General features: G+C 38.3%; 1 protein-coding gene across 6 annotated transcripts in view; it reads right to left on the reverse strand.

The window, feature by feature from the left end:
• The window catches only part of lrba (LPS-responsive vesicle trafficking, beach and anchor containing), a 276,852-nt gene continuing 262,146 nt past the window's right edge, over positions 1 to 14,706 (reverse strand). For all 6 annotated transcript variants that reach the window (XM_067404564.1, XM_067404565.1, XM_067404567.1 and 3 more), the window contains 6 exons: positions 13,697 to 13,852; positions 12,814 to 12,981; positions 9,309 to 9,410; positions 8,332 to 8,528; positions 2,601 to 2,752; positions 1 to 1,405 (listed from right to left, as the gene is read on the reverse strand). In XM_067404564.1, the coding sequence (XP_067260665.1) occupies positions 1,315 to 1,405; positions 2,601 to 2,752; positions 8,332 to 8,528; positions 9,309 to 9,410; positions 12,814 to 12,981; positions 13,697 to 13,852 (866 nt within the window). In that variant the 3' untranslated portion in view covers positions 1 to 1,314. The remainder of the gene's footprint in view (positions 1,406 to 2,600; positions 2,753 to 8,331; positions 8,529 to 9,308; positions 9,411 to 12,813; positions 12,982 to 13,696; positions 13,853 to 14,706) is intronic.

Here is a 14,706-nt window from a genome sequence, read left to right on the forward strand (position 1 = left end):
ACAAAATGCCATTTTATTGTTTGAGTTCATCACACACGTCATACGACACTCATTCCATTTTAGCTGAGATATAACATATTACGATAATGATAGCATCAACTATTAAAACAAAACAAAACAAATGAATCAAACAGCTTTTGTCAGTGTCAGAATCACACTGTAGTTGACTCAAACCAAGAAAAAAACCTTTTCTTTGTAATTTCATTGCTTGCCCTGAGTGTAATCTATGGGGTTATACTTTGAGCTGGCTGTTATGAATCATATATAGTGATTTGTTTTCATGTTTTTTCCTCAATTTCAGTTTTGAGCTCAGCTTAACAGATCCTAGTATACCAATACTATTACGCTCTGCCCACATTCAGTCTACATACACTAATGTAAAGGGTAAAAGCACAATGGTGAAATTTCAACAACGCTTTTGATGACACTTTAAATGGATATGAATATTTTTCTCTCCTTTCTTCTGTTGTCACTTGCATCATCTCAAAGAAAAGAAAAATGTATTTAGTTCTGGAACACTTGATAGATATGGAGCTCACAATAAACAAACAAAAAGATAAAAAGATAGATACAAACACACCCCAAATCACTTCTTTCCACCCATAAGAATAATATAATTTCTAAATTACTCTCCCTTCATATGCAGTTTCCGCCCCTTCAGTTCATAAAGTGACATCATTACATGATCACATAAGAGGTCCATTCATGTTTAACAATCAAAAAGTTCAGAAATGCTCTCATTAGAAAAGCCACTTTTCCTTTCATAAAGTGAACATTTAAAGTGGATGCCTTGATATGTCTGCAGACAGCTATCTAGTTTTATTTTGGAATATAACTGAATAGTTCCACTTAGATTTCTCCCAAAAAATGAGCTTCAGGAACTGTGCCATTAAACTACAAAACATGAAGACATCCTGTCAAAATAATCACAGCAACTGAAAAAACAAAACAAACTCACCTGCCCAAAGTTACACAAAAAAATCATCTATCCAAAGACACTAGAAGTAAATATATTCATTTATCTACTGACCACTCAGACCAGTCTTTTTCACTAGAGCAAAGGTGACAGCTAAAAATAGACTTTTTTTTTTCTCTCCAAATATTAGGTATATAACCCCTTCCCCAGAATTCACATAGTAAGAAATTCCATAAGATCTACAAAATATAGCAATGCCATCTTTAAAAAATAGTTTTGCTTCTTTAAATATTTTGAATACATTCATGACTATTGGTAGTGCCTTTCTGAACGGTGGCAGGGTGGCTTCGCCTGTTCCATTGTCACGGTTGCTGTGTTCCCTCTGTGCCGTCATTGGGTCAGTATCTAGTTTGGTATTCGTGGTGCCATCTGTTGAAATCATTGTAGAACAGAACAATGCTACCAGACGCCATACCAGTGATGATGCATCTGTAAAGGGTGACGAGGACAAAGAAAGAAAGTGAACGAAACACAGGAAGAAAGGGGAGAAAGAGACGTGTCAGTAAGTAACAATTAAATATTAGTTAATTCAGGCACTTAGCTTCTTTTTTAATATCTGTGTGTACCATTAGTAAAAATGTGCATTATTTAGAGAAGAATCATAAGATTGAAATGTGCATTTACAGACATAGTATATACACTAAAAGTCCTGGGTTGAGCTTTTGGGGGGTTATTTTTCCAGTGTTTGGATAGTTTTTGTGTTACCCAGCTCCTGGGTCTGATGTAACAACCCAGGAGAGAGCAGTGCAGCTTTTTTATCTAAAAATTCATTGTTGTTCTGTACACCGATTAATTTTATGCAAAGCAACATACAGTAGCGCGATGTGAGTCACCTAAACAAGTGTCACGTAGTTCTTTTCTCGTGATGGAAACGCCTGATACCTTGCATAAAATGTAATGATTTTATTCAAAAAGATACAGAACATGAATACTTAGTATGTTAAAATATGTCCTCAGAATTGTACTCTTATTATTTATGAACAGGTTATGGAGTCAGTCACAGCATTTTTCGGCTACGAGTGAAACACACGTCGGCGGTCCGAAGTTAGCAGTTCCCCTGCCAAACGCGAGCCATCTCCGGCACGAGATCCGGCTCCATTCCGGTGGAATCAGGACAACAAAGACGGGTCGATTACACTTAAATTACTTATAAATGTTTAATTTTTACTTCTAATATTTGTTAAACGAGCTTAAATGTAGCCAATATGTATGAAAAACGGTATAAAATATGCTATACTATAAAATATGATCGAAAATAAAGCAATTTTCTTGCAAATCAGTGCAGGTTGTGTCTGGAGTATTTAAAAATTTTAGTTAAAGTTTAGAGGATTTAAGTTAATCTGTAAACATTCATTCATGTATGAGGTAAAGAAAATAAATAAATAAAAAGCTAGTATAGTAAAAATGAATTAAACCATTATGCTGGATTAAATAACATAATTCTCTGGGTAAAATGAACCCAACATGAGTTTCACCCAGCTATTGGGTTGTTTTTAACCCAGTGGAGTGTATTGAGTGTTACGATTATACCTACTCTCCCCAGTGTCGTATGATAGAGATTTTGTAATTCTCCATTAGTCTGGTATAGGAACGGGAGCCAAGTTGGTGTTTTTATGTATCCTACCTTTGGTCATGTGACATAGCCATAGAACGTATTCCAGCATCACATCCAGGGTAAGTGAAGAGCTGCTTGAGATCATGAATCTGCCACACGCTGAGAACTCCTGCATCTCCTCCAGAAAGCAGATACTGTCCATCTTTACTTAGCAGCATCGCCTGAACAAAAAACAGAGGACAGTCAATGTGTTATATGAAGACAGTCTGTTTGGATTTTATGCTTTTCATTTTCCAAGTCAAAGCGGTGGGTTCACGTATCCGACTACATTTTGCTTTGTTATATTCCAGATGAAACAGAAGTCACGCAAATGTGTTTCACAGATTTTATAGCTTCACAGTAAATATAAAAAAATCAGTCATAATAGCTTCACTTTAAAATATATTAAAGGCAATTATCCACTCAAAAGGACCCCTGACCTTTTAGCGGCCTTTCATATTTCTCGATGATAAATAACACTGATAAGCATTTGATGGGCGGTTTAAATGTGCTTTTTTTGTTCTCGGCTCAGTGAATAAGCTCTTTGTAGCCGATGATGAACGTCTGGAGCATCCGGCTGGCTGGTGATTACAGGGGTTTACTGACACCCCTGTGGACCTTAGAGTGAGTGTGCCCTGCCTCATCCAATCAAAAGCCACACAACCCCCTTTCTTTCCCAGCATGCACGGGGCCAACCTGGCGAACAGTTTGTTTCTTAAACCGCTGTAGCGGTGGTATCCTGCGGCGAAGGGCAGACAGAGTATGAGATTTATTCTGTTCATCTGGTTTTCCTGTGTGCACATGGGCTATGTAACACTTTAGAGGTCCCATGAGAAACACAGATAATATAGAACAGCAAACACACTGGGCTCTTTCATTCAAACACACACACTCACACACACCACTCCTGTGGGAGAGGATGCTGTAATGACACCGCGTGTTTGCAAAGTGGCTATTAAGTGTAATTAATTAAACTAAATATATAAGCTTAAATAATTGCATTAACCAGTTATTTTCCTTTAAGGGGTTTATGTATTATTTATAAATCAGATTCTAAAACAGGTGATGCTCACAACATAAATTAGAATGGACTGTATAAATTCCTGTATTGGAGACCTAGTTGTCACAAGGGCTATCTTTCAGTAAATATTAGGTTTTCACTTAAAACTCCATTTACTAAAATGCTTGTTTTCTCCAGGAATTTTGTATATTGATCTCAATGACTTAGGTTGAAACCATTTTAAATTATTATTATTATTATTTTGGTCAATTCTGTTCTCCAAAATAAAATATCAATATCATCATCATTGATGGTTAAACAAGTGAATATAATAAAACCACACTTACATACATTTAGGCAATAGTGATTACAAAACGAAAGTAAATTATAACTGAAAGGTTTAACTGTTCTTTGTTATTTTTCACATAAGTATCATGGAGTATCATGTTTTATAACATGTTTTAAAACAGGGTTGTTACCCCTGACTGAGCAATAATGACTAATTACTGGGCAATTAAAACAGCAACACACACACACACACGTTCGTTTTTGTGAATTGTGGGGACATTCCATAGGCGTAATGGTTTTTATACTGTACAAACCGTATTTTCTATCCCCCTACCCCTACCCCTAAACCTACCCATCACAGGAAACTGCACACTTTTACTTTCTCACAAAAACTCATTCTGTATGATTTATAAGCCTTTTGAAAAGTGGGGACATGGGGAATGTTCTCATAAGTCACCTCTTTTTATAATACCTATGTCATACCCATGCCATTATACACATTTGTGACCTGATATGTCACAAAAAAGTACACACACACACACACACACCTACACCTAATTCCCCACCACCAGAGTCATGAGTGAAATACCCAGTATCAATCACAGAGACCGTTCTGCTAGATCGTTGTCCAGCAGACTTCAGACGTTACAGCAGCTGGGATTTGAGTGCATTTGCGTGCATGTGATCTCTTTTGATTTGTTTTGGATGTATCTGAGATGTGTGTAATTAGGGTTCAGGTTACACTGTGGCAAACCCTTAAGCATTTTATTTCAGTCGTGGTATGAAGCAGAGGCTCAGGACAGACATATGGGATCTGAATTGTACATAAGGGAAGCATCACCGGAGACTGTCTCAACTATGTCTCAATTAATGACAGCCAGAGAATAAAGTGATTCTTCAAAGTTATGCACGTGTTTCGTTATTCCTTTATTGTCCAAAAGTCCTTAATATGAATCACCCAAAAATCCAGCGATTTGAACCGATTCAAACTCCACCCTGTGACTCACACGTAGATTTGATAATAATGTTGTTTTGTCACTGCTGCAACATGAATCTGTCTTCTGTTCTAATGTGCCTTATTACTTCAAAGATGTCTAAGAAAATATATCAGTACATAATCCAGCATCCACGGTGGTCCCTCTGGACTATGCCGGGAAAAGGATCTGTGAGAAGCAGAGATGTCCAGGTTGCAGAGCGGGCTAGGTCACAATCATAAATCAGTGGTCTCCTCCAGGGCCGCCATTCCAGAATCCAAGATGGCTGCCGTGACTCAGATATCTGACTTAAAGTCAAGCTGTGATTTTAAACAACAGGGTTGTGTTGGATGATGCCCCACTGTTTTTTTTCTCCTGATCTGCTGATCTGTCTGTGTTAGGTCAGGATATGTCTGGCACGAGTAAAGACTGGATTTATGAAGACTTTAATGTAGACCATTGCGTATGTGCCGACGGCTCGGGAAATGTCTGCTAAAATGGTTACTAACAGACAGACGCTCAGTTGTGGGCTCCAGAGAGTCATTCATGTATTATTTCTACTTGTCCAAATTAATGTTCTGTCAGACCATCAGCATGAAGACTTACTTTAACCACAGCAACAAACTGTCCCAGCAACCCACTCACTCCAACACAAAACCACATACACCCTCTTCTCCACAAACACACACTGTCACAAAGATGACACTCCATCTGGCATGAGAGGAGCTTACTGTAGTGTGTGTGTGTGTGTGTGTGTGTATATGTGTGTGTTAAAGATGGGCAAGAGAAGCTGAGTACTTGAATATGACAGCAATAATTGTTCAGGGATACTTAATATTTTTGTAACATCACGTTTAATTTATTTATTTGCTACTTTTCGTGCAGATCATATAAGTAAAAACTAAAAAGCCTCATTTTTGGATCTGTGACATTTGGCAAGATTGGTTAGAAAGGGACAGTGTTTGAACCGAGAGTATCTGTTACAGTGTTACAAAAAATCTTTAAAGCCATAGTCAGAAAAAGAATGCAATAGACTTCTGTTTTTGATTAATATATCACCAATAAAAAAATAAAAAATAAATAAAAATACTCCAAATGGAGAAATACTGTATATCATCTACTCCACTTTCCCACAATGCTGCAAACCTGTAGCTTTGAAGTTTGTGTACTTTAAATTCATCCAAGAGGTCAATCTGAGATGTTTAGATCCTCTATTGGTCCCACATCTTCTCATCATACAAAAAGTTGTAAGTCAGCGTTAAACCAATGTGAGATTTCGTACACAGCGGAATGTTTCCAGTCTACTGTGTTTCCATGAAAATGTATGAAAGTCAAAGGAGTTCAGTGTGAATTTGTACACAAGTATTAAGTCTCTTATATGAAACATTTCAAAATTGTTCATAAGTATGATTTAGATCAGTTATTCCAAAATGTGTGTTGGCTGTAAACAAGGATAATAATTAATTAATTTGTTTAGTTAATCTTCACTACTGTTCAAAAGTTTGGGTTCTGTTAGACTTTATGTTTTTGAAAGTCTCTTATGCTCACTAAGGCTGCATTTATTTGATCAAACACAGTAATATTGTGAAATAGTATCACAATTTATCAAATAACTATTTTCTGTTTTATTATAAAAATATTATATTTCATTTTATATTCTATTTTAATAATACAAATGTAATTTATTCCTGTGATGGCAAAGCTGATTTTTCAGCAGCAATTTACTGTCCAGTTTAATGTAGTACATTGCGTATGTGTCAAGCTACAGTGTCACATGATCCTTCAGAGCTGATTTGGTGCTCAAGAAACATTTCTTATTATTATCAATGTTGAAAACAGTTGTGCTTCTTAATATTTTTTTTTTTTTTTGTGGAAACAATGATAATTTTTTTAGGGTTCTTTGATGAACAGGAAGTTTAAAACGGCAGCATTTATAGCAGTTTCCACCGCAGGAACTTTCCCCAGGATCTAGGAACTTTGGAGTGGTACTCTGTGTGTTTGACCGCAGGAACCAGGGTGTAAATGAAGTTCCATGCAAAGATTTCCCCCTCAGAAAGTACCTGCCCACTAGGTAGTACTTTTCCAAAGTTCATGCAGCATTTTGATTGGTTGACAGCATTTTATTTCAACCACCATTTTTAAAAGTATGTTGCACCGTGTGCAGTAAGAGTTGTTTGCTATTTGAATCAACAATGGAGTTTAAAAAAAGAACGATGGACCGACAACGAGATTCAGCTTATATGCTGAGGGCGAAATCCAGCTGAAACTGGAAAGTTTTGCGCAGTCCTACATCAGCGGGCTTAATCTTCACGGTAGATCATGATGGAAATGCAGACAGCAACAGGTCTCTGGGAAAAAAAGTTCCTGGGAAAAAAATTCCTGTACAAATTGTTCCGGGTAATTTTGGTGGAAAATGCTGTTCTTTTAAACTTTCTAATTTTTTTGAAATCAGTAAATTCCTAGACTTTCAATGGATGGACAAAAAAATTATATAATATTAAAAATATCTATATGAAAGTAGGCTTATATTCAGTGGTTCTTCCCTGTGGTATTAAAAATTGATAACTTTCAAAGTAGTATCATGACAACACTAATGCAGGGTGCCACAATTTTTTGAAATTTTCAAAGGGTGTTGTAACTGAAAAAAGGTTGGGAAACACGGGTGTACAATGATCACTGCAAATTTATCTTTGTTCATAATACAAAATATTAGTACAGAAATGTACAAAATAAATCCAGGATCAGGATTCTATAAAATGACGTAGACTAATTCTCCATTATGTCATATTAGTTGAATAATAAAAAAGTGTGTTAAAGAGCGGAGCAAGCCCTTTTCGCCGTCACTGCAGACTCTGTTTATTGAAAACAAATGGAACCTGGACACAATGAGGAAACTAATCAAGCTCGGAGCAGCAGAGAGCAGAGGAGCACGTAACAGAGCCGGCCAGTTAAATGGGATGCAGGTGTGGGTATGTGTGTGCAGGACAGAGAGGGGGGGGGGGGGGGGGGGGGGTTGGGGGGGGGGACGAGGAGCTCTGTGAATTTTCCCAGGCCCAGAGGAAAGAGAAAGTGATGGAGCGGGAATGAGGGAAAGAGAGCTGGCCGATTTTAGGAGCTCTGCCCGCCAATGACAAATGTGTCCTTTAATGCAGGAGGCCTCGCTGTTGGCCATTCCTCTCTCTTGCACACTCTAATACACACATGCAAGTTGAGTGACATTTCGTAGCCCTGCAGATCAAAGGACAGATTTGGACCCTTAGGGTTCAGAAGCCAAGAGAAAGAGAGATGGAGAGAGGAAAGAGCGAGGCCTGTAGGCAGATCATGCCAGCGTTTAATCACACCCCAGACAGCTGACATGATAAAACACAGGCTGAGCAACAGAAATGTAAAGAGATAAAGGAAAAGGACGGACAAATGGACATGCGAGAGCTGGCCAACTTGTTGGCCTGGCTTCCAATTACGTATAAATGTACAGAGGCGAGTTTATGCTTATGTTTACCTTGATGTTGTCTTCCACCTCCATATGTCCCAGTAGTTTCCCATTGATGCTGAACACACAGAAGTGGCCCTTGTCATAATAAATGACACAGTGACCCTCAGTGGAGGACATAACCAAACGTGGCTGCACACAGCCGTCTGGACCCTCCAGAGTCCTCAACAGGTCACCGTTCATAGAGTGGACAAGACATGGTCCCTCTGTTGTCACACAAACAAACACATGAGGGTCAAATCAGATAGAATTACAGTGTGTTGCTGTACTTAATTGTTCCTGTGTTAAATCAACAGACCTGAAAAGGTCTGTTGATTCTAACATTTTTAGTATTTCTTAAGCCCCCTGACATGTTATTTATATCTGGGAAGCTATGTTTTTAGGATAGTTATCTCAAGAATTATGATTGCTAGCCTCATAGGAATGGGTAGATATACATAGACAGTCTTGTTCCTGTCAAATCCAAATGGTTAAGCGCCTACTCAGGGCACAAATGTTTTAATAATTGGCCCCAAAGGTTGGAAGGAAGTAAAAATCTAGAGATGGTGGTACAGAGGCCTTTATTAAACTCATAAAAACACTAAAGATAGTTAAAAAATAGGCTTTAAATAACAATTCTGTAACTCTGTCATGATGAAAATGCGAGACATTTTATTCAGGTATGGTATTATATTAAGCTAATTTTGAGGAACTCATCTGAAAATCTTGACTATGTAGGACAATTTTGTAAAGTGGCATTAAGGTGTATTTATATGTATACTTTTCCCATGCAAAAACACTTTGACCCAGAGAGCAAAATCAATCATGGTAAAATAGCTAAAAACAAAATGAACTAATAAATACATAAGAACAATCAACAATTTAAAACCAACAAAATGTAAAATTTTATAGCAATTAAAAAAATAAAATAAAAATGACCTAAATAATTCTTTAAGCAGCACTGTACCTGATCAGTGTTAATGAATGAGTGTTTGTGTTTTCTTTACCTCTGCAGCCACTGATGACCAGTCCCAGCTCTGCACACACACTCGCACACGTCACCTCACAATCATGACCTGTCAGGATCGCCCGGGGATTCACAAACTCTGCTGGAGAGCCATACACAGAGGTGGTGATCAAAAAGAGTTAATACAAAAAGAGAGCACAAATAATAATTACAATCAGTCACTTACACCTGTGTACACTCTTGCTCTCTTCTGCCATCCAAGTGTCCTATTTTAATCAGTCTAATGTGCTCTGCTAGTATTTGAGTGAGCACATTCTGTCTTTATCACTCACACACCCGTGTGTGACCCGTCTGTCAATGTGGATCAGGTAATCTCAAAAATGAGTTAGAACTAATTAAGTTATTAAACAATATTTATCCTTCTAAATATTAAATTATTTGAATGACTTCTTCAACGTATATTATAGCATTTATTTTCCTAGAATAATGATGAATATTGTCTGTACCTCACTGACAGAAATTACAACTTTGTATGTTTTGGGGAAGTATCCTGTTCAACCAGCTTCAACCTTGGAGAAGCTATGCATCCTTTGTATCTGTGTATGTGTGCTAGTATTCTGTGTTACAGGTCAGTACTGGTGAAAGATGAACAACGGGCACCCTGGATGATGGAATGACTTGTTTTTCCCGACAAATTGGCGACCTTGAAGGTCAAAACCAGGATTTTGTTGTTATCTGTATAATCTATGGTGACATGCTTATGTCTATCAAAACATGTGTGGACAATTTTCTAACTTTATCCATTTCTTAACCAATTAGAATCATTCAACCTGAAGTAATGGCATAGCTAGTGGACTCTGTTAAGAGTATAATTGTTGTGGAAATGTGAATGTATGGAGAGTGGCCTACGAACTCCTTGTGAGTGTTGAAGCTGACTTCTGCTGATGAAACGGCAAACTATTCTTCAAATTTTCTTCAATTTATTTTTTTAAACTCTAACTCCGGGTCTTCATTCATCAAATCTGGTCATTGTGTCTTTAACTGTAAAATTCCCCTACACCGGACACAAAGAAGTCCCACACATTTAATTTCTTTAATAACTCAGCTGGCCTCTCTCTGTCTCTCTCTCTCTCACACACACACACACACACACACACACACACACACACACACACACACACACACACACACACACACACACACACACACACACACACACACACACACACACACACACACACTCTCTCTCTCAGTGTAGATGTATAGGTTTCATTAGGTGGCAAACTTCCTAAATGTCTCAGCATTGAGTTATACCCAACAACTCTGGGGATTAAAGCCTGATGTCGGATTGTGCCCTGAAAAGATCAATAAAACTGATATATTGGTGTATCGTTTAACCTCCCAGTCATCGGCCACCATTTGGTTCGCATTAGGACAACATCTGATTACAATCTAATACCTATATACTGTATACTATTTATCTGTACTGCAAATGTGCACTAGAGAGTATCATTTACACATAGAGAGAAAGAGAGAGAAAATAAATACATAAACACAAGACAATTCTGGAAAAAACATTTTTGCAATAATATTTGCAACTGAAACAGCATCAGATTGGATTAGTTATTAAAATCAGGCTTCATGACAGTGCTCTGCATGATTTGGTCACTAGATGGCAGTGTGGTCAACAGAATCAATTCAACAATTCTTCACGGTACACTGCCCGGGAAAGCCTGGGTATGGTTTTTAACCACTCTGTATTTGAAATCATACTGTAACTTCATTCCTGTCTGAAATGAAGAACTGTGCAGAGTTAAAGAAATGAACAAATAGCAAAAATGAAATGAACTGCCATTATTGCTAATCAGTCACCAGGCAGAGATTATTATATAAACTTTAGCTGTAAAAATCATTTTGACATTTCATACAGAATGTCCACTGCAGAATATACAGCACCACAGTGAAAGAAAATATATTTTACAGGAGTTGTGGGATTGCAGTCTAAATTGAAAGTGATGAGATAAAAGCATTGTCTTGGCTGGCTGCACACAAACACATACAATCATGTTCGACTCAAAAAGTAACAAGAACCTGTGAAACTTAAATCAATATTATTACTGATGGGTTGTTCATTTGATTAAAATGCAATATTTGAATTTGAAAAAAAAAAAGAAGACATTAAACAAAATACATTTTTTAAATATGAATATATATATATATATATGAATATTATAATTATGAATATGTAGTTTGGACCAGTTATGGGGGTTTGATCCGATTCCTGCAAAGTTTACTGATCGTGATATGACTGATTGATTGATTTCTTTTATATATATATATAAGCTTTGAACTCATCTTTCACCCACATAACATTTCTGGAAAATATGGCCTGTACCATTCTACATGTGATACAAATCCAGAGATTCAGTTTAATTTCACTTTAGATGAAAGTCTGACTCTTAGGCTCTGTAATGCCATTGATGTCAACCATCCACCTTGTATTTATCTTTAGACGTTCATTACCTAAATCACAATTAGTCATAAATCCTGCCCCATTTGTAAGAGAGCACTTAACGGCATGTAGAGCATCCAAAAACTCCAAATTAGCAAAGGGGTAGTGTGTGTTTTTGCGAGGGTGTGCGCGTAGAGGGCTTTGATCAGCACCGCAGCCATATGGTTAGTGTGTGCAGGGGAACCCCGTGGCATTTTTCACTTTTATTGAGTGTTCTCTTGCTCTCTCAGATAGATGGGACTGAACTCTCCAGAGCTGGAGACCTCCGAGTCACATTTACTGTCTCCCTCTGTGGCCCTCTGGCCTCAACTTTCACTCTCTCACACACACACACACACACACACAGACACACACACACACACACACACACACACACACACACACACACACACACACACACACACACACACACACACACACACACACACACACACACACACACACACACACACACACACACACACACACACACACAACACAACAAGCAGGCCGATTCCATTTATGGTGTGATACTAGCCTGAAACTCAATCTTCTGAGCAGAGACCTGCTGTGGTCAGATGAAACTAGTTGTAGCTTCTGAGAGTGAGCCGTAAATCATTACACCGGCCTTGACAGACACACACTGGAATGTGTGTGTATGAACAATGAGCTTTTAACTGTGTTGCATTGCATTGATATCATCACCTGCATGAAAGCTTTTCCTATGTGTGTTTGCTAAGCTCTGGTTGGGGATTTGGGTTCTCAACGTTACCCTGATCTTGACCTCTCTATGTGAGGAACATGAGGAACTCTAGAGACTCTTTTGAGTACCAACGCTGATGAAACTATTTGTTCAGACATACGTATTATGGAGCCTTCATTAAAATAACTGTTCACCCAAAAATGAAAATGACATGTGAAAAACAAGCAGGATGTCCAAGTTGCTTGTTTCCAGACTATAAAAGTGACACGAATGGTCAGTAAATTATGACAGAATTTTCATTTTTGAGTGAACACACACATATCTGTACGTGGCTAAACTTTTACAACTTACTTCCGGGATTCTCTCCAATGCTGCTGTGCTTGCCATTCCAGTACCAGAGCAGTAGTGTGGCATCTCTGGAGCCGGAGAGAACGTAACAGTCTCCACCAATGTACGACTCTGAGCGAGCCAGACAGGTCACCACATCAAGATGCCCAAACACAATCTGTGTCAGTTTACCTGTAAATACACAACACAAGAAGGTAAACCACTCATTGCAATGTGTGTGGTGTTGGATATGTACATAGCACTACACATACAGACATATATACATATATATTATGATTTTGATCCTGCAGAAATTGTGTTTGATTAGTTTGATTTCCATAGGGCCAGCAGTACTACCTGCAGGGTGTGAGTGAATGACTCTACTGAGATGTTGCTGTGTTGCTGTCTGCTGAGCCGTTTGCATAAACCAGATGTGCTCACACACTCCCCAATTCTCATTGCACTTTAAATATTGGCTTTTGGAGAGCTGCATGTGCACGCTAAAGTCTGTGTGAATGCATACAAACAAACAAACAAACAAACAAACAAACAAACAAACAGCAAGCAAGCATCCATCCATCCATCCATCCATCCATCCATCCATCCATCCATCTATCCATCAACCCCTTCACTGTACGTGTGTGTATATCTCAGGGCCTGGGAGGGTTTGAGTGTGGTGTGATTCTATTGAAATTCAAGTTCCGCTTGCATGACTTGCATTCTGAACCTCCCGCGAGATGGAGTCATGGTCCATCTGTGAGATGAGAAAGCTATCCGAGCCCCGGGGCAATGGAGTTGTAATGCAGTCTGCAGGCTCATTTGTGACTTTTGACCCTTTTCTTTTGTGTACTGTGGAGAGGCGGTGTCTCCATAGACAACCGAGGTGGTGGGGGGTCATTGCGGTTACCTGTATCGGTGGAGTAGATGCGGAAGCTCTTGTCCCAGAATCCACACAGCAGGATGAAGCGGTTGTCAGCTGTGATGACAAAACACTGAGCATTTACCTGGATGCTCTGATCTAACAGATCTGAGATCTGTCTCCTGTGAGTGCCCACATTATTGGCTGTAAAAAAAGATAAAAGAGTAACTGGTTAAAGAGTCACTTGGTATTACAAGTGTATTAGAATGTAAGGTATTAGAAGGTAAGAAAGAGAGAAATAAAAACTTCTTAGAAAAAGAAAGATGAATAAGCAAGTAAAGACAGCCACAGAGTGGTGGAGACATTAACAGGGGGAGTCATATGGCACAAAAATAAAGATTCTTGACCCTAAAGGTCTATTTCAATGTCTGGTAAGTGAATTCCTGACAGCCTCTTAAGAGATTATAAAGATGTTAAACCATATGCATGAGAAAATGTGACATTTATCATTAACACTGTGCGTGAGCTAATGTGATTTGTGAATGAATACATGAAACAGCAGAAGACAGAACAATAAAATATCTTACATATTTTCCTCTGCCATAAACATTTGAAAAACAGACCCTTTTGGCAAAAGAAAGACTAAAATAATCGTTAAAAAATATGTGACCAAAATGCTGAAAATTACATGTATTTTTTTAAACACACAAGACAGAGACAGTGAGAGAGAGAGAGAGAGAGGTGGAAGAGGCCAGACTACACACAGAGTCAGGTGTGTGAGGCCCAGACACACTCGTGACACACACCAGCGCTGCGTCTGTGCTGGAGCGAGCGGACAGATTATCAACAGCACAGTCATGCAGAATTTACTGTGTTTAAATGTGTGAGCTGTGTGGAATGCAGTCTGTCTAAATACATACATGACAATGGGAGAAGGAGTGAAAGAAAATGAGCTATGAAAGATGTCTCTCCCCACACAGATAGACAGAGGAGGGAGAAGGGAGGGTGATTTGTTGTCTTTGATAATCTTTTAAAAGTGAAAAAAAAAAGAAAGAGGA

Source organism: Chanodichthys erythropterus, chromosome 12 (assembly GCF_024489055.1).
Source record: "Chanodichthys erythropterus isolate Z2021 chromosome 12, ASM2448905v1, whole genome shotgun sequence".
Lineage (NCBI taxonomy): Eukaryota > Metazoa > Chordata > Actinopteri > Cypriniformes > Xenocyprididae > Chanodichthys > Chanodichthys erythropterus.